The 27,481-nt window shown below is 44.6% G+C and overlaps 1 protein-coding gene across 3 annotated transcripts in view; it reads right to left on the bottom strand.

Annotated features, from left to right (window-relative positions):
• ITFG2 (integrin alpha FG-GAP repeat containing 2) overlaps nucleotides 1-27,481 on the bottom strand; it is a 59,912-nt gene that overhangs the window by 23,405 nt on the left and 9,026 nt on the right. For all 3 annotated transcript variants that reach the window (XM_077472516.1, XM_077472517.1, XM_077472518.1), the window contains exons 4-6: nucleotides 21,172-21,328; nucleotides 20,014-20,150; nucleotides 5,380-5,522 (exon numbers count right to left, since the gene is read on the bottom strand). In XM_077472516.1, coding sequence (XP_077328642.1) covers nucleotides 5,380-5,522; nucleotides 20,014-20,150; nucleotides 21,172-21,328 — 437 coding nt within the window. The remainder of the gene's footprint in view (nucleotides 1-5,379; nucleotides 5,523-20,013; nucleotides 20,151-21,171; nucleotides 21,329-27,481) is intronic.

Here is a 27,481-nt window from a genome sequence, read left to right as displayed (position 1 = left end):
TGGTCCTGGTAGTAAGCAGGGACACAGTCCAAGTAGCAGGCCAGGAAAGACTTGGGACAGGGTAGAGGCTTCTCCCTCCCAAATCTCTTTGAAGCCTCTGAGTCTCCAGACCCTAAATCTGGGAATGAGAAAAACTAAAAAAAAATTAGATTTCTTCATCCAGAAAACATTTCTGGAGCCCCTCGCATATGTGAGACCCCTGTGTTCCCACTAGCATAGCAGGGTAAATGATCAGTCCAAGAGCCAGGCAAAAAAGTGGTCAAACAGGCCAGGGTCAGTTCCAGAGCAGGCAGAGGTAGGTACAATTTAGCGTTCGGCAGAAGCTTGGTCGTATAACAGGCCAGGGTCAATTCCAGACAAGGCAGAGGTATGTACAGTTCAGTGCAGTGGCATAAAGGGGAGTGGAGGACAATGACCGGAAATGAGAATTACGTTTACCATACTTCCCTAATAATGTAGAGAAGTATGGCAACGGTAACATTCACCTATAAGGGGCCTGGTTGGGAAAGAGATTGGGGACAAATACCTGGTGTCTCTTCCATTTGCTCTTCTGGAGCACACCCGGCATTTCTTCTGATGTCTGTGGCCTGTTTCACGGGGGGTGGGGGCTCATTTTATCATGAAAGTGGCATTCGTTGAGTCTGCTCACGTAATCAGAGTGATTATTTTCTGGTGGGCTTTCAGGGTACCAAAGGGCAGAGATTACTTGTTCCTGGTAGTGCAGATAGGATACGGGGGTCTAAGTAGATCTTTGGTAAATAACATACGTGTTATACATGGCCAAACTGAAAATATAAATGGACAATTTTTTATACCAATGATGGGATTTTCTCGTGGGAAGGTAGGGTTCAATCATCTGATAATTGAAGTCCACTCCTCCCATAAACAAATTATAAATCGTAGATAAAAAGCTGGTTTCTGGACTGTGCCATTTCTTATGGAGACTTCCACGTAGGTGCCATTATAAAATGGTCGTGCGCATGTGGACGTTTCGTTTGTCCCTCCACTTGACAACCAATATCTCCTGGTTCCACAAAGACACCATCTACCCTCATTGTAGCCTTTCGTTGACCAGTTTTTGTGGGAAGCCCTTTCCATTGGCTGTTACGGTACCACATGCTGGGTGTCCCTCCAGTGAAGATCGCGGAAGAGGGGCAAACTTGTATAAAAATTATCCACATAAAAAAAATAAGTGGTGCCCTTTTCCAAGGAGTGGATAAACAATCTCCCAGACAACTTTGCCGCTGGCTCCAATATACTCTGGACATTCAGGGAGATGCAGTTGGGAGTCCTTCCCTTCGTACGCCTGGAAGGCGTAAATGTACTCTGTGGCTCGGTTGCAAAGTTTGTAAATTTTAACCCCATATTGGCGGGCCCTTTTGCTGGGGATAAACTTTTTGATGCCAAGCCTGCCTGTGAATTTTACAAGGGACTCATCCACGGAGATATTCTGGTTGGGGGTATATAACCGGGGAAGTTTTTCTGAGAAATAATTTAGGAGTGGCCGAATTTTTAATAATTTGTCAAAAGCTGGGTCATTTCAGGAAGGGCACTGGGTGTTGTCATTGTAGAGCAAGAAGCGCAAAATCATAAAGTAGCTTGATCTTGGCATAATCGCTTAGATGAGTGGCATGTGGTGGATGGGGTTGGTTGACCAATATGAATACATTTCGTTTTTTTTTTGCGAGTCCCATAGTAAAAGTTAGGCCTAAGAAAATTTTGAATTCCTCTATGGTAAGTCTCTCCACTCATAGGGATGGGCCTAACTAGAGCCAGGGTAGCTTACTATGTACTGCTGTGCATAGAGGTTGCACTGGGCCACAATAGACGATAGTAAGTCTTCTGTGAAAATCACATGAAAAAAAATCAAGCATGACAAAATCATCGGTGTTCACCTGGACACCTGGCTGGGCAGTAAAAAGGGGGATATTTGCTGCTCCGGATGACACCCTACTGGTGCCTGGCTTTTGCTGCAGTGGCACTACGCTCGAGGTGGACGGCACTGCTCTCGAGGTGGACGGCATTGTCACTGTGCTGCTGGTAGTAGGCTGCTGCTCCACGCCAGAATGCCTTTTCACGGGCACACGTTCCTCTTCTGATTCTGTATAAGACCCGCTGCTTGTCACGGGTTCATAGGCCAAATTTGAATCGGACTGAGACTCAGAGAGCTCCCCGTTCTCATCCGTCATGCTTAGACGCTGGTAGGCCTCCTCAGTCGTAAAAATTGTTTTTGCCATACTGGTGGCTGGTGAGGATGATGTGGCACAGATGAGCACAGGTGGCACTGGTGTGGCTCTGGTGGGCACAGAGGCGGCAATTATGTGGCACTGCAGTGGTGCAGATAAGCACTGATGGGCACAGGTGTGCACTGTAGTGGCACTGGTGGCACAGATGACACTGTTGGGCACCAATTTATCTGAAAAACGTAGTCCAATGATGGAGCGATCACCAATGTAAACAATGCTGGGTCATCAGGAGTGGTAAAAGGCCACTGTCATTGGCCCTTTACTGCAATCCGTGTTGCGCCGGTCCCGTGAACCTGGCAAACATGGATGTTCCCGTGTTCGTGGCCCTGGGGGGAGGGGCTCTCTGGGAGGATGTCACTGTACACCCTCCCAGAGTTATCCAACTGCCCTGTAGTCATTTAGCTATGGGTCAGTTGGGAACTGGTTAATAAAAAAATAATATATATATATTTTTTAAACAAAACGTATATCGATTGATTTGAGCAAAAGTTATAGCATCTACAAACTATGGGATCAATTTATGGACTAATTCTTTTTATTGTTTTCACTAGTAATGGTAGCGATCAGCAATTTTAAGCGGGACTGCGACATTGCGACGAACAAATCTTACACCAAGTGACACTTTTTGGGGACCAGTGCCAAATACACAACACACACACACACACACACACACACACACACACACACGTGACAAAATGTACTGAAACGCTCAACTGAAGCGTTTCCATGCATTTCTTTGGGAGAGAAAAAAAAAGAAAAAAAAAAAAAAAAAAAAAAAAAAAAAAAATAGCACCAAATCTTTCCTTTTCAAACTCCAAAAAAAGCCCCAGAGCTTTTTTTGGGCTTCAGGCATGGAGATGTGAACCAACTCCATAGAGAATAATTGATTTTTTGGCACATCATGGCAAAGAACTCTAGGCTACAAAAAGATTTCCAAGACCCTAAAACTGAGCTTCGGATATATATATATTATATCTATATATATATATATATATATATATATATATATATATATATATATCTATCTATATATATACACACACACACACAATCATATGTTTATTGCAAAAACATTTTGAAAAATATGTAGAAGAATATAATGTGTGTGTTTATGTATGTTATATATATATATTTATTAATTACATACATAAACACACACACATTATATTCTTCTACATATTTTTGAAAATGTTTTTGCAATAAACATGAGAAAATTATATATATATATATATATATATATATATATATATATATATATATATATATATATATATATATATATATATATATATATATATATATATCCACCTAAACTGGAGGAGGAAATTTTTTTTTCAATTCTTATTATAGCAAAAAAGTTTTTTTTTTTTTTTTCAAAATTGTCTAAAAAAAAAAAAAAATAATAATAATTCGGAGAGGTGATCAAATACCAAAAGAAGCTTTATTTGTGGGGGGGGGGGAAAGGATGTCAGTTTTGTTTGGGTACAGCATCGCGACCACGCAATTGTCAGTTAAACTGGCGCAGTACCATATCGCTAAAAGTGGCCTGGTCATTAAGGGGGCAAATCCTTCCAGGGCTGAAGTAGTTAACAGGTTCCGCTTGAGCGCTTGCGCTCAGCGTCATAAATAGACATACGAGTGCTGCAGAGGTTGAAGGGGTGGGGGTCAGCCTGTCAGTGCTCAGACCATATGCCGCACACGGCATCAAATTGGTCTGCATGGCTGCTGTCCTAGAAGGAAGACTCTTCTAAAGATGATTTACAAGAAAGCCTGTAAACAGTTTGCTGAAGGCAAGCAGACTAAGGACATGGATTACTGGAACCATGTTCTGTGGTCTGATGAGACCAAGATAAACTTATTTGGTTCAGGTGTGTGTGTGTGTGTGTGTGTGTGTGTGTGTGTGTGTGTGTGTGTGTGTGTGTGTGTGTGTGTGTGTGTGTGTGTGTGTGTGTGTGTCCAGGTAAGGAGAACAAAGACAAGTGTGTCTTGCCTACAGTCAAGCATGGTGGTGGGATTGTCATGGTCTGGGGCTGCATAAGTGCCGACACTGGAGAGCTACAGTTCATTGAGAGAACCATAAATGTCAACATGTACTGTGACACACTGAAGCAGAGCATGATCCCCTCCCTTCAGAAACTGGGCCGCAGGGCAGTATTCCAACTTAACGGCCCCAAACCCACCTCCAAGACAACCACTGCCTTGCCAAAGAAGCTGAGGGTAAAGCTGATAGACTGGCCAAGCATGTCTCCAGACCTAAATCCTATTGAGCCTCTGTGGGGCATCCTCAAATGGAAGGTGGAGGAGCACAAGGTCTATAACTTCCACCTGCTCTGTTATGTCGTCATGGATGAGTGGAAGAGGAACTGTGAAGTTCTGGTGAACTCCATGCCCAAGATGGTAAAAGCAGTGCTGGAAAATAATGGTGGCCACACAAAATATTGACACTTTGGGCACAATTTGGACATGTTCACTTAGGGGTGTACTCACTTTTGTTGCCAGTGGTTTAAACATTAATGGCTGTGTGTTGAGTCATTTTGAAGGGACAGCAAATTTACACTGTTATACAAGCTGTACACTCCCTACATTGTAGCAAAGTGTCATTTCTTAAGTGTTGTCACGTGAAAAGATATAATAAAATATTTACAAAAATGTGAGAAGTGTATTCACATTTTGCGAGATACTGTGTGTCAAGTTTATCAGGAAGAACCCATACACACGAGGCAGTTACAATGCATGACATTAAATTACGCACATTACAGTACATGTTTGAGCTGTTGAACTTTTACTCATTACTGCTCCAACGGGTCAAACCATGGTAGTTTATTTTCAAATTTGTAGCCCCGGTACAGACTGAATGTGGCTTTCAAATCGCGTTACTTCAGCCAGTCAATGCAACTTCATGCACAGATGTCAATACAAGTCGTACATGAAAATCGCCAAAAATAGCGCAAGAACCTTTTCAATGCCGGTACAATTCTCGCACCCATTTGAACAGTTCCATAGACAGAAATAGGGTGCAACTTGTCATGCGACTTTGATCTATAAATTGCATGACAGGTCGTACCAGAGTGAACAGGGGCTAATAGTCATTTAGTAAAGACTACAAAATTGTTTACTAGTGCTTACTCCTCACCTTGCTTCAGCTGCTGTCCTCTCAGATACCAGGCTAGTCTCATCACTCCACGTACACCTCAAAACTGCATATCCACAACCTGGCTGGGACACCATTAGTTCTGGAGTACCCTCCGCTCCAGGGTTCACAGAAAGACTGTCCACCTATAAAGCAATAAACATTTTGTAAGGCACACAATATCCAGAATCTTATCTCTAGTCCCAGGGAACAGATATAGCATTGAAAAGGTCTACAAACTGTAAACATTTGAAAAAAAGAAATAAAAAGTTTATGGACTTTTGTACAAAAGATTTATGCAGGACAATTGGGGGGGGGGGGGAGAAGGAGAAGAGAAGGAGAAGAGAAGGAGAAGAGAAGGAGAAGAGAAGGAGAAGAGAAGGAGAAGGAGAAGAGAAGGAGAAGAAGGAGAAGAGAAGGAGAAGAAGGAGAAGAGAAATAGAAGGAGAGAAGGAGAAGGAGAGAAAATTAAAGCCATATGAATTGATAACCATTATGATAACGTTGTATATAGCCAGACAACATAAGAAAAAGGGTTAGACTACCAATATATGGAGTACCAGACAAACTAGGAGGTGCAAGTTGAAGAGGATTGTAACCATCTATCCCAGATTTTATTAAACTGGTCCGAGCAAACCATTAGCGTAAATCACCTTTTTTGTCGAGTAAGGCGTTATTGATTTCAGCAAGCCAGGCAGCTAGTGTAAGGGCAGCCACTAGGATCCAATTCCAGGCTATCAGCTTTCTCACTGCAAATAATGTTTAATGGAGGAATTGGAGTGTATATTTTTCTCTTCTGGTATTGGGAAATAGGCCCAGAAGGCATTTCTTGGGATCCAACGATACTGGTGAGCCCATTTTGTTGTGTAGGAACTGAACGACCTGTGACCAGTATGCCCGAATCCGAGGACACTGCCATAGGAGGCGGTCAAAGGTTTCGACAGAGATCAGACACCTGGGGCACATAGAGCTGTGGGAGGAGCAGAATTTAGCCATTCGTTGCGGGGTCAGGTATGCTCTGTGTGTATTATAGGATTTGTGCAAGTCTGTCAGACAATTTGCAGGACAACAGCTTGGGAGTTTCTAGCACCTCACGCCAATTCTCATCCTCCAACACCATCTACCCACCTCCGCTTAAAGAGGAAGTAAACGCTACCACTCTGATGCTTCTTTTCATTTAGTCCATTATAATAAGTAATTATCAAACTATAGCCACTGTAATCCAGCCCAAATCGCATATTACTTACTTTTTAAAGAAACTTTAAAAAAAAACTTTTTCCCAGGGGTTAGGCAGCGCCATCTTAAGTATTGTTTTCTAAATCCAAAGTGGAGCGTATTTCCACCCTTACATTGAGCATACATTGAGCACTTCCTGTACTTTTCACCAAGCCTCCTTCTCAATCCAACGTTTCTATGGCAACCCTGCTTGCCTGTTCATAGCCGACTTGTTTTATTTCATAGTATTTACTTGTGTTGATTACCTAGTGTTTGCTTCAGCTGATAAGACTGCAGTAATGCTGTCCCATGCCCTGCTTTACACTGCATGTGATGTCACATGGGGTGTAGGAGGAAGCTCTGAGCGATTATGAAGTCTCCTGGGATATCAGTGTTGTGCCGTAGGAAGTCCTGATAACAGATAGATAAGCACATAGACTGTGCCGTAAATCATGGGAGATCTGGGCATGCTCAGTGACGTCATTCTAAAGAACAAAAAGGATAACAATACTAAGCAAGTAAGGAGATAGCTACAAGCAGTGTTCATTAGGGGTTTTTTTATGCTGATTTACATGGGTCAAAGTTGTGGGGGAGAGTTCACAACCACTTTAATAGAATATGCTAGCTTAGTTACAGCTGGAATGGTGAGCATATTATAAAAAACCGATATGAGCTGAGGTGGTTCATCGCTATATAGCACATCTAGTGACGATAGAACAGGATAAGTACCCATAAACTGAGTGTGGAGTGCGTGTCGCACCTGAAAAGAAGCAAAAGCATAATAATTTGGAAGGTTGAATTCTGCTTTCAACTGATCCAATCTCTCCATTGTAAAGAACATGTGACAATAGGTATATACCCCGACGTATCCAAATGGTGGGGTCAGATACCTGAAAGAGCTCTGGGACAAGTTTACTGTACCACAAGGGGGTATTGCCATGGAACACAGAACAATACATCTTGGACATCACCAGATCCCAGACCCTTTTGTGCTGAAAAGAGTCCAGAATGGATATACCATAGAGCCCCTCAGAATGCACAAGACATAATGGGTGTGGGAGTTGCGAGTCTGCTGGGCTACATACCAGGGCTAAATATCTGTGTGCTTGTCTGACTTATTTATGTGGGATAAGTGGGAAAGCTGTGCTGGTAGGTAGTAGGACCCAAAATCTGGGATTGTAAGGCCCCCCCCCCCCCACCCCCAATGTAGCTGGACACTGTAGAGCCTTCCAGGAGAGTTTGTGCTTAAAAATGGAACACATATTGGAGAATGCCACAGCACATATAAGTTTTTAGGCAACAGCATCACCTAAATTAGGCCTATGCGCCCCATCACCCCCACCGACAACCTTGCCCAGGTTTGGATTTAATGAGCGGAATTAAAGGCTGCACATTTAGAAAGAAGAGGTCAGCCGTCGACCGGAAATCTGTATTCCCAAGTATAAGGGCGTTTACTCTTAGTAGGGGCAAACTGACCTGTTCCCTTGATGGGGGGGGGGGTAATTTACATCCATAGGAAGGATCTGGGATGATAATCTGCAAGGCCGTCTAGAGGGAGGGGCCAGAGTCCAAGAGATAAAGTATGTCGTCGGTGTGTAGTCCCACCCTCTCCTTTACTGAGCCTGATGTCAGCCTATGAATACCCGGGTGTGCCCTGAGTGCTACCACCAAGGGTTCCACTGCCAGTGCCTATAGCAGGGGTGAGATGGGGCACCCCTGTCGCATCCCCCGTGAAAGTGGGAAGGCACCAGAGGTCCAACTATTAGCCACCACCCTGGCCTGAGGAGCATTATAAAGGATATTGAGTCATTTGACAAAGTTGGGGGTCAAACCCGAAGTGGCAGAGACACAGCCACAAGTACTGCCACTCACCCAAGTCAAAGGCCTTGGCTGTTTCAAGGGAGACAATTACTCTAGATCCCATTTGGTGATGGGAAGCCTGAATATTCATAAAGAGGCATCTAGTAGGCATTTAGTATTAAAGGCTGTGTTTTTCGCTGGCATGAAGCCCGTTTGATCAGGGTGAATAAGGGAAAGAATGACTGAGGCATAGGGCTAACATTTTGGCTAATATATTAATGTCAGTTTGCAACAGTGAGATAGACTTATATAATTGGGGTAGGTGGGGGTCCTTGCCTGGCTTACGGTTGAGAACTATGATGTCTTCACGCATAGATTCGGGAAGGGTAATGGCCTGGAATATCACTTGATAAAGAGTGACGAGTCTAGGGATTAGGGTATCTGAGAAGTAGGCATAAAATTCAATCGGTAGCCCATCAGAGTCGGGAGCCTTAGGTTTCGCAAAATGTGAAAGGGCAAGCTTAATGCCGTCCGTTGAAAGCGGGGCCTTCATATCCGCCTGTTCATTAGTCAATTTAGGGAGCGTGAGGCCACCAAGAAGGTTTTCCAGGTCCTGTGGAGGACAGTTAACCTTAGATTTACTTCTTGGAAAAAAAAATAGAAATAAATCAGCAAAAGTCCTGACATTCAAGGCGGGGGTCCATGACACCCACCGGATCAGACCGTAGGGTAATAAGCACCAGAGGTCTGGAGTCCAGATGCGCCAAATAGGCAAGCAGTTTAACTGGATGTTGACCCTGTTCAAAGATGCTTTGTTTACTAAAGAACAGCTTGTGCTGAGCTCGCTCCTGGCACAGCTGGTCAACCACCCTACTTTAAAGCTTTAACTGTGCCAGTAAGGCGGGCGAGGTGATGTCACATAACTATCCTCCAGTTCAGTCAACTGAGCAGTAGCTTGAATATAGGTCAACTTAATAGTCTCTTCTAAACCTGGAGATGTATTCGGTAAGGAGCATTCTAGCGTGTATTTTAAATGCTTACCATACGATCAGTGGGGAGGACGTATCAGCATTATGAAAGAAGAACCCCAATTCCATGGCTAGTCTATCCGTGTCAGGGAGAATGGTCAACCAGAAGGGGTTTAGCCTCCAGTTCTGTGAAAGGGGGGGGTTGCTGTATGGTGTCAGCTCAACCCAGTAGGGGGAATGGTCTGAAGATATTCGGCGGCCAAACCTAGTGTTTTGGGGATTAGGGTACTGGAGAGCCATGTGAGAACTATTCGGGACATGGTGTAGTGGGAGCTAGAAAAGCAGGGAGTAGGCTTGTCGCTTAGGATATAGGCATCGCCAGGTGTCCACCAAGTCAAAAGCTCATCATTAACCACTTGCCGCCCGCCCTATAGGGAATTGACGGCAGCAAAGTGGTTTCATAATCCTAACCGGACGTCATATGACGTGATTAGGATTATGAGCCGCTGCGCACCCCCGGGGGCGCGCATCGCGGCGATCGTTGTTGCGGGGTGTCAGTCTGACACCCGGCAACTACGATCTCGGTAAAGAGTCTCCGACGGAGACTCTTTACCATGTGATCAGCCGTGTCCAATCACGGCTGATCACAGTGTAAATGGGAAGAGCCGGTGTTCGGCTTTCCCTCACTCGCGTCTGTCAGACGCGAGTAGAGGAGAGCCGATCGGCTGCTCCTCTGACAGGGGGGGTCTGTGCTGATCGATTATCAGCACAGCCCCCCCGAGGATGCCCACACTGGACCACCAGGGACACCACTAGACCACCAGGGAAAAGGTAATAAAATCCATAATCCTCCCTAGACCACCAGGGATGCCAGTCAGCACAATGGGTGCCAATCAGTGCCCATAATGGATGCCAATCAGTGCCCACAATGGGCATCACTGATTGGCATGCATTATTGTTTGGCACTGATTGGCATCCATTACTATAACACCGATGCCGCCTATGAGTGCCCACCTGTGCCGCCTATGAGTGCCCACCTGTGCCGCCTATGAGTGCCCACCTGTGCCGCCTATCCATGCCCACCTGTGCCGCCCATCCATGCCCACCTGTGCCGCCCATCCATGCCCACCTGTGCCGCCCATCCGTGCCAGCTATCAGTGCCAATTTGTGCCACCTATCAGTGTCCGTCCGTGTTGCCCATCCGTGTCACCCATCCGTGCCGCCCATCAGTGCCACTTCATTGGTGCCCATCAGTGCCACCTTATCAGTGCCCATCAGTGTAGCCCCATCAGTGCCCATCAGTGAAGGAGAAAACGTACTTATTTACAAAGTTTTGAAACTGAAACAAAAAAAAATTTTTTTTTTCAAAATTTTCGGTATTTTTTTATTTGTAGCGCAAAAAATAAAAACCGTAGAGGTGATCAAATACCACCAAAAGAAAGCTCTATTTGTGGGAAAAAAAATGATAAAAATTTCATTTGGGTACAGTGTAGCATGACCGCGCAATTGTCATTCAAAGTGCGACAGCGCTGAAAGCTCAAAATTGGTCTGGGCAGGAAGGTGTTTAAGTGCCCTGTATTGAAGTGGTTAAGCAGCTGAACCTGGTATCCCGATCCTGCATAGGAGGCTGTGAACCCTGGCCCATACAATCCAGAAAGGGACTGACCAGCATATTGAAAACTTGAAAACTCCCAACCATATTGCCAGTATAGTAAGGCGTTTAGCCATGAAAGAGAATCCCTCACTAAGAATGGTGAAGTCGAAGTGGGGGTGACATATCAGGTCGGGATCAACAGGGGGATTACCCGCTATCTTAACGTGCAAGAATACATATCTACCCATGTTAGAAATTTCAACCTAGCCATAGACAAATCATAATGCAAGATGTGGGCCGGGTGGCCATGTGTACCCATATAGAGGACAGATACGGTAATATAACTATGAGAGTGCACCAGTTAGTCAATGCAGTAGTAGATTGCTGCATAAGTATGACCATAATTATGCTGCTAACAGAATAGACACCAACGATAGCAAAAACAAATAATAAAAAAAAAATAAAAAAATAAAAAAGGGAAGAAGAACACCCTAACCCTCCCAGCTCTACACATACCAACTCGGGCAAGTATAAGCCACAATAAAAAAAACCCTGCTTGCTAAAATACCATGGTAAACACTAGTGTGGTACCCAAAACAGGCAGGCCACCATCAGCAACATACTTAAAACCATGGAGTGTGGAAATAGTAATAAAGTGATTCTTTTAATCGATCTTCCGAGGGGGGGGGGGTCTCGAAGGCCATCCTGCTTCTGTTGGAGTGGGGGGGTGGAGAGCATCCTCCAAGTGTCAGCTGTGTGAGTCCCAAGATGGCGGCTCATCATCTGTCGCTTGTGCAGCTGACAAGAGCGAGATCCTGGAAGAAATCGCTGCCTGCAAAACCTCCCTCACCACCAGAATAGAGGAGGTGAAGATTGATATATCTTTGCTCTGGCAGCAACTGAGAGACAGTAGGGGAATCAAAGCAATGCCGCTTGGAGGATGCCCCCCCACCACCTTGCAAGAGTCGTCAGATCAAGCGAGTCGCCTCACTGCCCACCTCCAACAGAAGCAGGATGACCTTTCAGCTCAAACAGCTTCAGGCCACGCTCCCTTCTCCACACTTCTTTGTGCCAACTCCTTCACAGATCATGACACAAGTCCATCCAGTTCAACCTGTGTATGTGCCTGTGATTTGTATTCTTCAAAAATTATCATAGCTCTGTATATTCTGAGGAAGGCAAATAAAAAAAGAGCGCTCAACCATTTCCCGGGGAGGCAGTCCCACATTGTAACATCTCTAAAAGAACCATTCAACAATTTAGGGTTAAACCTCCATTCTTTTCATCACAAATCATGGCCATGTGTTCTCTTAAGGGTCATTAGAGTAAACAGTTTATTACCATTACTGGAGTAACCTTTTATATGTTTTTACTTTGTAATCATATCCCCTAACTGCCTCTTTTCCACAGTGATAAAACTCAACTGTAATCGATCCTCATAGCAGGAGGTTCTCCATTCCACTGTCACTGAACGTTTTCTACTTAAAACACCTTTCCTGGAGGATTGGTGATCAAAACTCAAAAGCACATTCAAGATAAGGCAAAGCCAGTGTTTTGTAAAGGGGTGGAAGGATTAATCTCTGGAATGCACACTCTTTTTAATGCATGATAGTATTGTGCTAGCTTTGTTAGCTGCAGCTTGGCATTTCATGCTATGGGCTGTGATCTACAAGCAACTACAGATTCTTTCCCATCACTGCTTCTCCCCGATGAGCCCCTAGTCATGTGCGAGTTGCCATACACATTTTGGTACCCAACTTTAGATTTCTCAATATTAAACCATAATCTGCCAATGCTACATCCTGTGATGAAATTAGTTTTCCTGCATAATTTGGTATCATTAGCAAACACTGAAATTGAGCTCAATTCCATCTTCTATATATCAGAGGTCTCTAGATTTTCCAAACAAAAGGGTCAGTTGTCCTCCAAACATCAGGGGGACCGGATTGTGGTCAGTGGGGGTAGAAAATGTACCAGGCCCAGCATTATTCAAAACATGGCCTCGGGGTTAGTGGTCAGTAGGAAGAGGAGCAGTGCCCAGTCATTGTTATACATGGGAGGAATAGTGTTTTACATCACTGGAAGGAATAGTGCCCCAAGGCATGGATAAATGCTAGCAAAGGGCCACAGTTTGAAGACCCCTGCTCTATAACAATAAAAGCAACTGAACAGCATTGGCCCCAAGACAGAACCCTGGGGCACACCACTCACAACTTAAGACCAGAGAAGCAGTCATTTATCACTACTCTGGACCTCTCTTTTAGACAACCAGCTTCCAATCTAGGTACATAGAATTTCATCAAATCCAGCAGACCTTATTTTATAGATTAAAATGTTTCAGAGTCTGCACAGGCAGACCTCCCTCTCACACGTGTCAGCTCCATCAAACACCTTGGTGTGTCAATTACATGCTCCCCTGTGGACTATGTTAAATTAAATCTGGACCCTTTATTTCCAGTCTTAAAATCCAAAACCCAGGTCTGGGCAAGGCTCCCCCTGGGTGTCATGGGACATATTAATTTAATTAAAATGGTACTCTTGCCCAAGCTTCTCTACGTACTTTGGCATGCCCCAGAGTATCTACCATAACATATCTAAAAGCCTAGAATCTATCCCCGGATTTTAACCTATACTATCTTGCTGCGCAGCTGTCACATCAACAAAGAAGACAGTTAACTTGGTCTGATATGCTCCCCCCACTCTCGCAAGATTACGCACCCTTTCCAACTCCTATTTTGAGACCTACGCGACCCCTCCACTCTAGGTGGACGTGGGCAGGGCCACCATCAGGGGGGTACAACCATTACAACTGTAATGGTCCCGTCTGGCCCAGAAGAAGGCAGGACGGGTGAAGGGGATCTGTGCTATGCATTACAGAAACAATTTCAGAGCTTCTGCTATTGTTGTGTCACTGAGCTCAGAAAAGTTCTTTACTGGCACCTCTGGCTACTATGTGTATGTGCACCCCTTGTGTGATTTGTGCTGAGCTTCTCAGCACCACGTCAGCTTTGTGAAAACGGGCTGGTACTAGGGGCTGTGAGGGAAAGGGAGGGGGGCTGTTTGTGTACAGGGAGGGACCAGAGCCTCATGCATTTACAGGTTTATGTATGTGAGAACAGTGGTGGCTGGTACTCAAAAAAAATTTTTGGGGGGGGGGGGGGGTCTCAAAAAAATTTTTGAAAAAAAAAAACAAAAAACCCACACACACAAAACGCACGCAGCCACTGTGCCCATCAAAACGCAGCCAGTGTGACCCCTGACCGCTCGCTGTCTGCCCGGCACTTGCCCTGTCTTGGTGGGGCGGCGAGTGAGGGCGATGAGTGGGGTCCTTCATGCGTTTCCTGCCGTCCTCATCTCCTGTCCTTTCCTCCTGATAGGCACCCAATAGCGGCGCCTGTCATTTCAGCCAGCCGCTGTAATTCAGGCGCCTGAATAGGGGGTGGCAGCGACAGCCATAGATAGATTCATGCAATGCATGAATACATCCATTGGGCATAGAGGGGGTGGCTGGCGAGAGGGGGCCATATATACAGGTGTGTCTGTGTTTGGGGAGGGGCGCTGATATATATCACGGATTGTTGAGGGGGGGCTGAGTGGGTACAGGAGAGGTGGCTGGTGTGCGGGTTTGGTAGGATGGCCCATGGGCAAGCCCTGGGGAATGTTTGTGGTCAGGTTTTTTTTTGGGGGGGGGGGGGGACAGGCATAAAGCTGTGTAGGGGGCCCAAAAATTTCTGATGGCTGCCCTGGTCGTGGGGGTCTATTTCACCACTGTAGGATATGGGGTCTGGCATAGCATAAGCTTCAAATTCCACCAGTGAATGTTTCTTCCCCTCTATGGGATAATCCTTGCCTATACCCGATTAAGAGTTATGGGTTTCCAAAGGAGTTGTTTACCTCTCAAAAGTATACTGCAATAGTGGTCTCAAGACACGTCTACTCCCGACCAGCAACAATGATATATTTTAGATGTAATAATGGGGTCAGTCTTAAAAACAAACAAAAAAAAAAAAATAACAATTATCTCTACGTTTTAGAATTGGCTGCTGTTGTAACACTAGCATACCAGTTGAAAAAAACTTTGGGAGGCAGACTTATGGGAGCTGGAAGACAGAATGGGAAGGTGTGCTTGAATCTTGCAAGTTGGTCTTCCCTAAGCTCTCAGACTGTCTAACACAGCCATATATACTGCATAGATCCTATCTGACCCCCCTCATCTGGCCAGGTACCATGCAAACTACAGCCCTCTTTGTCCCTGTTGTGGGAACTCTAATGGCTCCTTTAATCACTTGAATATTAACTGTATTAACACACAATGGCACTATGGATATTGTATAAGTAAACCTGTGCCACATCCAGTATGAATTTAGAGGAGGGGGAAAAAATAAAAATAAATAAATAAATAAATAAAAAAAAAGGGGGCTTGGACTTTAGTCACGACCAACCAAGATATACAAAACTATATATTTTTAATTAATTAAATAAACATAGAAAAACATTTCTTTGCATATTAAAATCCACATTAATAGGTCAAATACAGATTAGATTTACAAATACATGGAATCCGACAGATATAGATATCATAGCATTGTTGCAATGGCTCAAGGAGTACAGCTATTGCAGTGAACTGATGCAGACTTGAACTCAGCCGCTAATGTAATGAACACCAAATGCATGTAGTAACATAGAACGCTGAAACAATGCATATAAATTTGCAGTTTACGGGAGGGACGAGCAAATGTTATACACGTTGTCTCAGCATTCCACGTTACTACACGCATTTGGTGTTCAATACAGTGGCGGCTGGTGTGTTCAAGGGGCTCTCTGGGACAAGGTATTGTTAGACAACAGGACATGAATGCCTGCTTTGGTCTCTGAGGCTTTATAACTGCAGTGATGGTATTCTTCTCCTCTTTTTTTCCTGGTACCCCAGATTACTCAGCAGTATATTTGGTTTTCTGCTATCAGGCCATCATAGTTAAACTGTTTTTGCCCCCCCCGGTTGTGGGACATTCAGAAAGTTTTCAACGTCTTGCTATCTGCTTTGATGCGTTATATATTTCCATACTTTAAAATTATCTTGACGGGACTACCTACACCTCAACAGCCGCCCTGTATTTTGCTTTCCCTTCTTGGCCTGTTTTTAGCTGCGAGCTTATACTCCATACATTACATTGCAAGTAATACTTTTCTATGAAATTGGGTTATTATGCCTTTCTATGCGTTTCTTTCACAGTGTAGTTATCATACACGTTATTATTGGCCCACTCTTTGCCACCCTTTTTCAAACACCCCTTTTTTCTTTGCCCCTTCCTCTCCCCCTTTCTTTGTGCCCTTTCCTGATTAGCCTTCTCTCTCCCCCCCCCCCCCAGCCCCATTTTCCAAATGTAATACACATTGCATAATACTCAGTGGACAATTTGTCCATATTTTATCTATACACCTGGTGGTATATATATTATTAGGTACCATATTTTGTACGCCCCCATAGTTAACAGGTTTGCTGGTCTTACCTCCGTGGCTGCCCTTTGTACTGACTACCCCTGGGTTATGTGAAACAGTTTTTATTATTTTCTATTATTGATTATATTATGATTAATATATCTACACATCTTTATCTATCATTTTCTTATTTCCACATTTGTTCGTCTTCCTGGCGCTCCTGAAGAAGCGCAAGGTCCGTAACATGTAGAGCCAAGTTCAAATCTGCATTACTTCACTGTAATATAGCCGTACTCCTGGATCCATTACAACAATGCTACAGTATGTATATCTGTCAGATTCCATGTAGTTGTAAATGGATTATATACAGTTGTAAATCTAATCAGTATATGACCCATTACTATGGATTTTAATATTCAAAAATCTTTTTCTATGTTTATTTAATACAATGGCGGCTGCTTCCGCTGGAATAAGTTTTAATATACCCGTTCATATATTTCTATATTCAATAAAAACTTTTGGTTGTGCCTAAAAAGTCCAAGCCCATTTCTTCCCCAAAAATATTTCTCTAAATCCTTTTATCAATTGTTATGGTTACTGGTCCCAGTTGGTAACATTTTTACACGATCAGATGGGCTCCCCTCTCACACTATGCCAGTAACAGTGCCTGCTGGGCCCATTTCCTGATCCAGACAAATTCCTTCACATCTTTCTGCATAAATGTCCATTTACCAAAAAGACTGCTGATTGCATGGAAATGGCTGAGGGCACTACTCCCAAGAGGAGGAGGGAGGAGGAGGAAGGAGGAGGAGGAAGAAGGAGGAGGAAGGAGGAGGAGGAAGAAGAAGAAGGAGGAGGAAGGAGGAGGAAGGAGGAGGAAGGAGGGAGGAGATTATTAATTAGCTGGTCTGCCAATTAGTCGTCCTGCACACAGAATGTATTTGTTTACATACCCGGAAATACAGTGCAGCACGCATACAGTTCAATACACAGTCCATTCATGTCAGTAAGTGCCTGAGAGCTTGTTAATGTGTGAGGAGCAATGCCTCATGGGACATGTAGTCCTGGCCAGAAGGAAGAGATTTAAAATCTGTGTAAACACACAGATCCACGTCCTGTCAGGGTAGAGGAGCCGGATCATGTGTTCTTAGTATATAGGAACACCACTCGATCTCCTCCCCAAGTCAGTCCTCTCACCCCAGTTAGAATCACACCCTAGGTAACACATTTAACCCCTTGTTCGCCCCCTATGGTTAACTCCTTCCCTGCCATTGACATTAATACAGTTATCAGTGTATTTTTATAGCACTGATCACTGTACAAATGTAACTGGTCCCAAAATAGTGTCAAGTGTGTCCGATCTGTCCACCGCAATGTCACAGTAACACAATTTTGGATATTGGGATAGTTAAGTAAAAAAAATTGTGTTTTTTTTCAAACTTGTTGCTCTTCTTTTGTTTATAGCACAAATAAAAAACAGGTGATCAAATACCACCAAAAGAAAGCTCTATTTGTGAGGAAAAAATGATAAAGATTTCATTTGGTTACAGTGTTACATGACAGCGCAATTGTCATTCAAAATGTTACAGCGCTGAAAACTGAAAATTGGCCTGGGCAGGAAGGGGGTGAAAATGCCCTTTATTGAAATGGTTCATATAAAAGATTTATATCCCTCCAATAGCCTTCATATATATAGCTTTATTTCTGACTAAAAGTTAAAATACCCTGTATATCCTACTTCTGGGAGCTATAGATATATCTGCGAGAGATCTAATTTTTTTTCCCCGTTTCACAGAATAAAATTATCCCCTTATAGTATAGTGATTATCTGCTATTTTTGTACTATAAAGGCCTAATTTTTGTTTAACCCCACCATGACAGGCGATACAAAAAGCAAGCTGCTGCTAAAAGTCTTAGCGACAGCAGGTGCTGGTAGCTCGTATCCAGCTACCTGCCTATGACAAGGGAGTCTGCCATGCATATTACCGTATATACTCGAGTATAAGCCGAGATTTTCAGCCTCTTTTTTGAGGCTGAAAGTGCCCCCCTCGGCTTATACTCGAGTCATCGCCGTCTGCCTGCCCGATCAGCGTGTCGAGCAGACAGACGGCGGCCATTCTACTATTCAAAAGCCGCGCCTCCCTGTCTGCGATAGGCGGAACACTCAATTTCCCAGCAGTCAGTGTTCCGCCTATCACGGACATCCGCTCATTCTCATACTACGGACGAGGATGAGAGAATGTCCGTGATAGGGGGAACACTGACTGCTGGGAAATTGAGTGTTCTGCCTATCACAGACAGGGAGGCGCGGCTTTTGAACAGAGGAATGGCCGCCGTCTGTCAGACGAGGAGAGCATGGCACACAGAGGCTGCAGATCGGCACAGGTAGGCAGGGACGGACGGGACACAGGGACGGACGGGACACAGGAATGGACACAGGGATGTCTCACCCTCGGCTTATACACGAGTCAATAGGTTTCCCAGTTTTTTTGTGGTAAATTGTGGGCCTCGGCCTATACTCGAGTATATACGGTATATTACAGTCCTGTCTGAAAATTTGCAAAACATTCATTATACAGAACCAAACAGCTTACGGAGCGCTTTACAAAAAAAAAAATAAAAAAATAAAAAAAAAATAAAAAAATAAAAAAAACACAACACACTCACATGTTTCAGGTCTTTAATTTTTATTTCTTTAAATAAAAAAAATTTGATCTCAGAGTTTGATGATGTGTACAAGATTCAGCCTCTAAAAGTAGTATATCTATATCTTCTGTTATTCTCAAAGTGGATTAGTTATTTTGTTCCCTAACCATATAACTAGTTATAGCAATTATATTTACCACTGCATATAGATATTCAAAAACAAACAGTCTTTTTTTGACCATTACATACACCAAACTTTTTTAGAAGTTTTTAATCAATTAAATTGAAACAAACTAATCGATTATGAAACTCTTTAGACGCAGCCCTGATTCTGAGGTACAGAATCAAATGCAATAGCAAAATCTAGATAGATAAACTACGTCCACTGGAACTCCACCATCGAATTTCATATTTATCCTCATAGAACAACCTGCATCGAAGATGTATGGAGGAAAACATTTGTTGGACTCTCCTTAAAATACTAATTCCCTGGCTGTCATGTGAATCCACTGGCTTTACTGACTAAACAAGTTTGTAAATCTGAAGTGATAAACACTCTGACTTTCTATTTACTTACTTCAAGTCAGTATCTCAAATCACTGAAGCATTTGACAGCCAGGTAACCAGTATTTACAGAAGGTGAGCAACAGCAGCTCCTGTATTTCTAGAAGAACGGGTTTACGCTAAAGCTTACTGTTCATATTAGAATACTTGTAAAATCTCCTTTAGATTTACTTAAATTATGTAGTGTACCTATCTAAACTATTTCATCACTCTCTATGTAATTAGGCAAGCCCTTGCACTACATAGTTGCTGATAGATCTCAAGGGGATTATACAGCTAGACTAACATGTGGTGAGCCTAAAAAAGGCGACTGCAATATTCGGAAGGCAAGATTCCATACAGTACCCGAAATAGCAGCCATTAACTTCTGTTTGACAACCAGACTAACATTTACATGTTTCTAAAGCTTACCTGTCCCTCAAGAAGCCATTTTTTCAAAGGTACAAGCTGACCATAGGACAGATCAGCATCTGGGGGACACTCCCAGCGAAAAGCCCGTACAACACGGTCAGTGTAACCCAAAACTAGCTCATATCGGCCATCTCCATCTAAACAAGAAAATTGAACATAAGATATAGGGAACTACTGAACCCTCAAAACATAGTCATATAGCATATTGGCAGAACTGCAAACATAAAGTTAGGAAAAGAATATTGGCTTTATGCTTTGATAGAGCAGTATCCACTGTTAAACAGCTATAAGCTGGCTTGATGGACAGCTCTAAATATGAGACGTCACTTCAAAACACAATCTTTATGAAAGAATCAAAATATTCACTACATTTGCGCCCAGGTTACCTTCAATAACGCTCCATTAGCCAGCTTTAAAGGGGTTGTAAAGGCAAAAGGTTTTATCTTAATGCAGTCTATGCATTAAGATAAAGAAATCTGTGTGTAGCAGCCGCCCTCCAGCACCCCCTAATAATTACTGGAGCCCCATTTCTCTCCAACGATGTCCTTGAGTGCCTTGGCAGTCCGAGATGCTCCTCCTGATTGGCTGAGAACCAGCAGTGCCGGCACTGGCTCCCACTGCTGTTAATCAAAATCAGCCATAAATTTAGGAGAGAGAGGGGGCAGAGCTCCTTGTCTCAATGGACACAGGGAGCTGCGACTCAGCTCGAGTGCCCCCATAGCAAGCCGTTTGCTGTGGGGCACTCGGCAGGAAGGAGGGGCCAGGAGCACAGAAGGGGAGACGAGAAGAGGAGGATCCAGGGCTGCGCTGTGCAAACCAACTGCTACAGAGCAGTTAAGTATAACATTTTTTTTTTTCCTCTAAAAATAACAAACGAGACTTTATAAGGTAATGAAATTTAAACAACTGGCTAGTCCAGTTCCAAGGTCACTAGATTACTGGACAAAGGGGAGTGGGGTGGGCTGGTGCAATACAGCGATTAAAAATTCAAATACTAAGCACTTAGGCTGTGCTCCCTGTACGCACCTTGTACTGTAAGCTCCTTTATTTCATTTTAAAATAATAAAATGTAAAGACAGTTAAAACGGTCAGGTCCTACAAATACAGTTGTGGATCAATAGAGCAAAAGGTATAGCATTTCAGTCAGTCTGCTTTTACCTATGTCACTTATCAAAACAAGCTTTGTATTGGCAGGCAGATGCTGAGTGTAGTTGGCTTTCATTTCCTCTCCCATAAAGTCCCATGTAGTATCCAGTTTGGAGCTTAAGTCAAACAGATGAAACCATCCCTCGGCGCTGACTGCAACCACAAGATTCTTAAAGAAAAAGTAATAAAGAATAGTAAAAGACCAAATCATTTTTTTTAAAAAGGTAAAGGGTAATGCAAATATAAAGCTCTACAAACAGATGTCACATTTGCTAGAAAGGTTTCTGAACTGTAGTTACTTTGATCAACCACCAGGGGGAACAATTCCAGTCTCACAAACAACTCCAAACCTTGATGCAAGAGAGACATTGTATTAATATGTACAAAGTGTGGTGTAATAGTTCTGCCATGATGCAAACCCAGGCGCTATCCCTGACTACCATGTGTTATTAAGATCTATTACACCAGACCTACTTGTTCAGCCTGGGAAAGAGTTTGTCTATGAGTTGTGCAGCGTTATGGCTGCTACATAGAGCTTTTATTGCTTTCTAATGTCCAAAGCTGCTGGTTGGATGTCTCTCTTGCATCAAGTTTTGGGGTTGTTTGAGACTTGACTTGTTCTCCCTGGTGGTTGTTCAAAGTAACTACAGTTCAGGAGTTGAAACTTTTCTAGCATATAGCATTACATGTCCAATAAACAGATTTTCTTTGGCATTATGCTCTTCCTATGACACACTGATATCCTATTGGCGGTAGTCCTGTAGCCAGGTGTACATGCATATTGACCTGAAGATTTATTCGGGTACCTTGCACAATAAACTATAAAGAAGAAGCCATAATCTAGAAAAAACCAAGTTAGACTTACCGGTAACTTGTTTTCCAGAAGTCTTTCAGGACAGCACCTGAGAGATAGCAACTCCTCCCTCCTCATTAGGAAACACCTTCTTCCTCCAGACTTTAAAGGGAGGCGCCTCCCTACCACACATCAGTTGTAGAAGAGAACCTCCGGCCCCGGCTGGAACACAAACATATACGTTAGTCACAGCGTAGCATAATACAATACCATAGGGCGGGATGTTGCTGTCCTGAAAGACTTCTGGAAAACAAGTTACCGGTAAGTCTAACTTGGTTTTTCCCAAGGCGTCTTTCAGGACAGCACCTGAGAGGATAACAGAGACTTACCCCTTAGGGCGGGACAACAGCTTGCAGGACCTTTCTGCCAAACGCCTGATCGCTGGCAGAAGTGAGGTCGTCTATAATGTTTCACAAATGTGTGAAAACTCGACCATGTCGCCGCTTTGCAGATCTGCTCAGGGGTGGCACCAGCTCTCTCTGCCCATGTAGACGCCAGAGCCCTGGTTGAGTGTGCACAAATTCCTGCTGGAGGGGATAATCCTGCCTGGGACTATGCCTCCGAGATAGCCAATTTCAGCCATCTAGCTAAAGTAACTTTAGAAGCTTGGAAACGCTTTTTTCTTCCTGAGAAAAGTACAAACAGCGAATCTGAACGTCTGAAGGAGTCCGTCCTTTCTAGATAACTCAGCAGAGTCCTCCTGACGTCCAATGTATGGAAAAAGAGTCTCCTTATTTCTTTTGGGGTTAACACAAAAGGTTGGAAGTACTATGTCCTGTATACGGTTCTGAACTGAAGCTACCTTCGGTAAGAATTTTGCATCTGTTCTAAGAATAACTGTCAGGAAAAATGGATAGATACGGTTCTTTAACTGACAGAGCATTTAGCTCACTGATCCTGCGTGCAGAGACAATGGCAATCAGAAAAACGGTCTTTAATGCGAGAAACCTAAGGGAAGCCTCCACAAGAGGCTCAAAAGGACCCTTTGTTAGAGACTGTAGGACTACCGACAAATCCCATCTAGGAAAAACCTTAATAGGAGCTGGCCTAGATCTTTTAAGGGCTCTAAAGAATCCGATCACCAGCGGATCTGAGGCCACAGATCTTTCTAAAAACACTGTCAGAGCTGCAACCTGCACTTTCAGGGTACTAACTGCTAGTCCCTTGTCTGCACCATCTTGTAAAAAACTCCAAGATGGAGACAAGGCTCCCTGGCACCTGGGCTGCTGAAAAACACCAAGTTTTATAACGCTTCCAAACCTTAGAATAAATGGCCCCTGTAACCCTTTTCCTACTTGCCAAAAGGGTAGAGATCAAACGGCTAGAAAACCCCTTGCTCCTAAGGAGCTGCTTTTCAGAAACCAGGCCGTGAGGACCAGGCTGGCCACTCCTGGATGGTTTACTGGGCCCTGCGACAACAGATCGTGCCTGAGGGGCAGCTGCCAACAAGGCTTGATTGTCAGACCTAGAACTGTCGAAAACCAGGCCCTTTTTGGCCAAAAGGGCGTGATTAGAATAACTGGCACCTTCTCCTTCTGAATTTTTCTTAAAATTAACAGGATTAACTGAAATGGGGGGGAAAGCATAGCAAAGACGAAATTCCCATGGATAAGCTAGCGCATCTGTGCCCAGCGAGCCATCGCGACTGTCCAGGGAAAAGAACTGGGGAACCTGGGCATTCACCCTTGAGGCGAACAGGTCCACCTCTGGAAAACCCCATTTCCCGGCAATCATTGCGAATACCTCCGGGTTTAGAGACCATTCTGCTTCCTGAATAGCGTTTCTGCTTAGGAAGTCCGCTAACCTGTTTAGATCCCCTTTTAGGTGGACTGCAGATAGGGATAACAAACGTTTTTCCGCCCACCGAAGAATCTCCATGGCCAGTACCTGAAGCGACCTGCTTCTTGTACCCCCGTCTGTTTAAATAAGCCACCGCCGTGGCATTGTCTGTTAGGACCTGGACGTGATGGGACTGAAGCTCCTGAACAAACAACTCCAGAGCCAAGGCAATCGCCTTGAGCTTCCTCCAGCTCGAGGACCTTATTGCCTCCTCTTTGGCCCAGGACCCGAGTGAAACGTGTTCCTAGATGGGCTCCCCACCCCCAGGAACTGGCGTCGGTTGTTAGTCTTTTCTCGACTGGAAAAGCCCAGACTAACCCTTCCGATAAGACATCCTGTCTTTTCCACCACCATAGGGACCTTTTTGCCTGGGTTGAAACTCTTACCTCTGCCTCTAGGGATGCCACTGTGTGATCCCAAGATTTTAGAAGGAAAGCCTGCAGACACCTGAAATGCATTCTTGCCCACTGGACTGCTGGCATTGTTGAAGTTAGAACCCCCAAAGCTGACATAACCTGTCTTACTGTCAGATTTTGGTTGGTCTGTAGTAAAGACACTGCACTGGAAATTCTGTCCTTCTTGTCTAAGGGAAGGAAGATTTTTTGATCCACCGAATTTATTAGATACCCTAAAAACCGAATCTCCTGAGATGGGTTTAGGAACGACTTTTGGAGGTTCAAAATCCACCCCAGCGCCTCCAGATGGCTGCGAGCCCTGCCTAGATTGATCTGCAATACCTCGCTGGATGGGGCGAAAAAAACAGCAGATCGTCTAGATAAGGAATAACTGCGATTCCCTGAAGTCGCAGCGGCGCTAAAGCTTCTGCCATTACTTTGGTAAAAAATTCGGGGAGATGACGACAGGCCGAAGGGTAAGGCCCTGAACTGGAGATGATGAACCACACCCCCCAACCTCACCGCCAGCCTGAGGAACTTTTGAGACTGGGGAGAGATCGGAACATGTGGGTATGCATCTTTTAAATCCACTGACCCCATAAAACATCCTGGCGTCAGATTTCTGACTGAAAAAATTGAGTCCATCTTGAACTTCCTGTACCTTATGGACTCGTTTAACGGTTTCAGGTTGAGAATCAACCGAAATTTTCCTGTCGGTTTGCTTACTAGGAAAACATGGGAGTAAAACCACTCCTGCTGTTCTTGCAGGGGCCCCTGAACTACTACGCCCTGTTGCATCAGTTCCTCTAGAGAGGACTCCATGGCCAGGGCCCTTACCAAGTCCCACGGGGTGTTGGTAATCAGGAACCTTTTTGGGGGGTTGTTGGCAAACTTGAGTGAGTAACCCTGCGCGAGAGTAGTCAGAATAAACTGATTTGAAGTTATCCCTGACCACTGCGGAAGAAATTCTTGTAGTCTTCCGCCCACCCGCAGAGACGAGTCATTGCGATTTTTCGGCCTGTGTAGGAGGACGGAAGAGAATTCCGCCTCTACCCTTCGGCTTCGGGGCGGACCAATTTTTCCTTCTCCCCCTGTCCTGATCCTGAGTTTTTTGAGGTCGAAAAAGACGTTTTGGTACCTGCTTTTTCTTTTTGACCGGGAAGAATCTCTTTTTATCGGCTGTCCTGTCAAGAATATTATCGAGGTCAGGGCCGAAGAGCAGGTCCCCTGAAAAGGGTAACCCACACAGCTTATTCTTTGATGCAGAGTCACCGGGCCAGGTTTTAAGCCATAAGGCATTAGTTAGAGCTGCTGACCTGGCTGATATCTTAATTGCCTCAGCTGAGGCATCTGCAACATAAGCCACTGCCGTAATCAGGGTAGGAAAAGAATCTAAGATTTCCTGTTTGGGGGAATCTGCAGCTATATGTGACTTTAACTGGTTAATCCAGTATTCTAAATTTCTGGCTACACACGTTGTGGCCATTGCTGGTTTTAAATTGCTCATAACTGATTGCCATGATCTCTTGAGCAAAAGATCCATGCGTTTGTCCATCGGATCTTTCAAAACTCCCATGTCCTCAAAGGACAGATCTGCGGACCTTGAAACCTGGGAGAAGGCGGCATCCAGTCTGGGCACCTTGTTCCACACTGCTGCAGGGTCCTCCTCAAAAGGAAAACGCCTTTTGTGGGCTTTGGAGAAAAAGGGCTTTTTCTCTGGATCCTGCCATTCTTTCCTAATGGCCTCAGAGATGACCGGATGAACTGGGAACGTTCGGCCTTTAGGCTCATCCAACCCAGCATACATGCGGTCATGGAGTGATAATTCCTTTTTCTCCTCACTTAAACCAAGTGTAGCATGAATGGCTTTAAGGAGCCCATCAACCTCTTCAAGGGACAGTTTGAATTTAGAGGGGGCTACCTCAGAATCCTCCAACTCCTCTTCCGAATCCTTAACGGAAAGAGCAGTGGACTGCTTTTCCCTATCTGAAGGGTCTTCAGGCAGAGATTCCAATACCAGGATTGAGAGAGACCCCTGGGAAGACTCTGAAGTGGAAGGCTGACTAACAGCCGGGTTTGCTAGTGAGTCACGAAAATTCTGAATCGTGGCGTATAGCTCCTTCTTTACAGAGGCCACCAGATCCTCACATACAGAGGCTGATTCCTCTTTAACTAAAGAAGTAATGCAGGGACTGCATAGGGTTTTCTTCCAATTTTCTCCCAGCTTGGCCCTGCAAGAAGGACATCTTTTCTTTGGGTCAGAGCTCTTAGCCTATGAGAAAAAAAGACAAAAAAAAAGAGAAAAAAAAACAGGGAACCCTTAGTGAGACCCAGTCTCAGCCTTGATAGGGATCACCACACAGGTGCACTGAGAAGAAACCAGTCAGCTTCTAGTGCCCAGACAGGCCCCTTGCCACCAGGGGGGAAAGAAAAGAAAGAGAGCGAGACCAAGCGCCAGGAAATAAAAGAAGGCAGACTTTAACCGCTGCTTCTTACCTGGGCTTTGCTGGTGCCTGTGCCTGTCCCCACCGCTGCAGACGCTGAATCTTCCATTACAGGTGTGCAGAAATCCACTTGTGGCTACACGCCGCCTCCGGACTCCAATAATGCAGCTGCACCGGACCAGAAGCGGAAAAAGGCACCAGCTCCTGTCCTCCCTCCTCCCCCCTGCGTCCACACTGGAAACGACGTTTCAGCCGACCCGATGACCCGCTCTGTTACTTCCGGCACGACCGCCGAAAAAAATATGGCGGCGGCACACACGCGCGCCGCCACGCCTACGAACGTGCGGGCCACCGAATCTTCAGCTCTCTCCGAGCACAAGAGGGGAAGAGGAGCCCGCTTGCTACCGCTGCCGAGGCCTGGATAGGTCGGGAGGACAGCGGGTCTCTAAAGGAGGAAAAAAAGGGAAAGAAGCCTTGTCCCTCAGGAACACCTAAGAGAAACTGACTCCCTCCCAGAAGATGTTCCCTCCGGGCCGGAGGAAACACAATAACTGATGTGTGGTAGGGAGGCGCCTCCCTTTAAAGTCTGGAGGAAGAAGGTGTTTCCTAACGAGGAGGGAGGAGTCGCTATCTCTCAGGTGCTGTCCTGAAAGACGCCTTGGGAAAACATGTTGAGCAAATATCGCTGTACAGTACATTTTGACAGAATTTGATTTTTCATCTTTGTGAAAACTTTATAGAAGATTGTAATTTTTTTTCATGTATGGAATAAAATGTATTATATTTTATAC

This window comes from Lithobates pipiens, unplaced genomic scaffold (assembly GCF_037356315.1).
Source record: "Lithobates pipiens isolate NorthernLeopardFrog02 unplaced genomic scaffold, aLitPip1_a1.2 Scaffold_8, whole genome shotgun sequence".
NCBI classification, from domain to species: Eukaryota; Metazoa; Chordata; class Amphibia; order Anura; family Ranidae; genus Lithobates; species Lithobates pipiens.
This window is presented reverse-complemented; position numbering and strand designations above follow the sequence as displayed.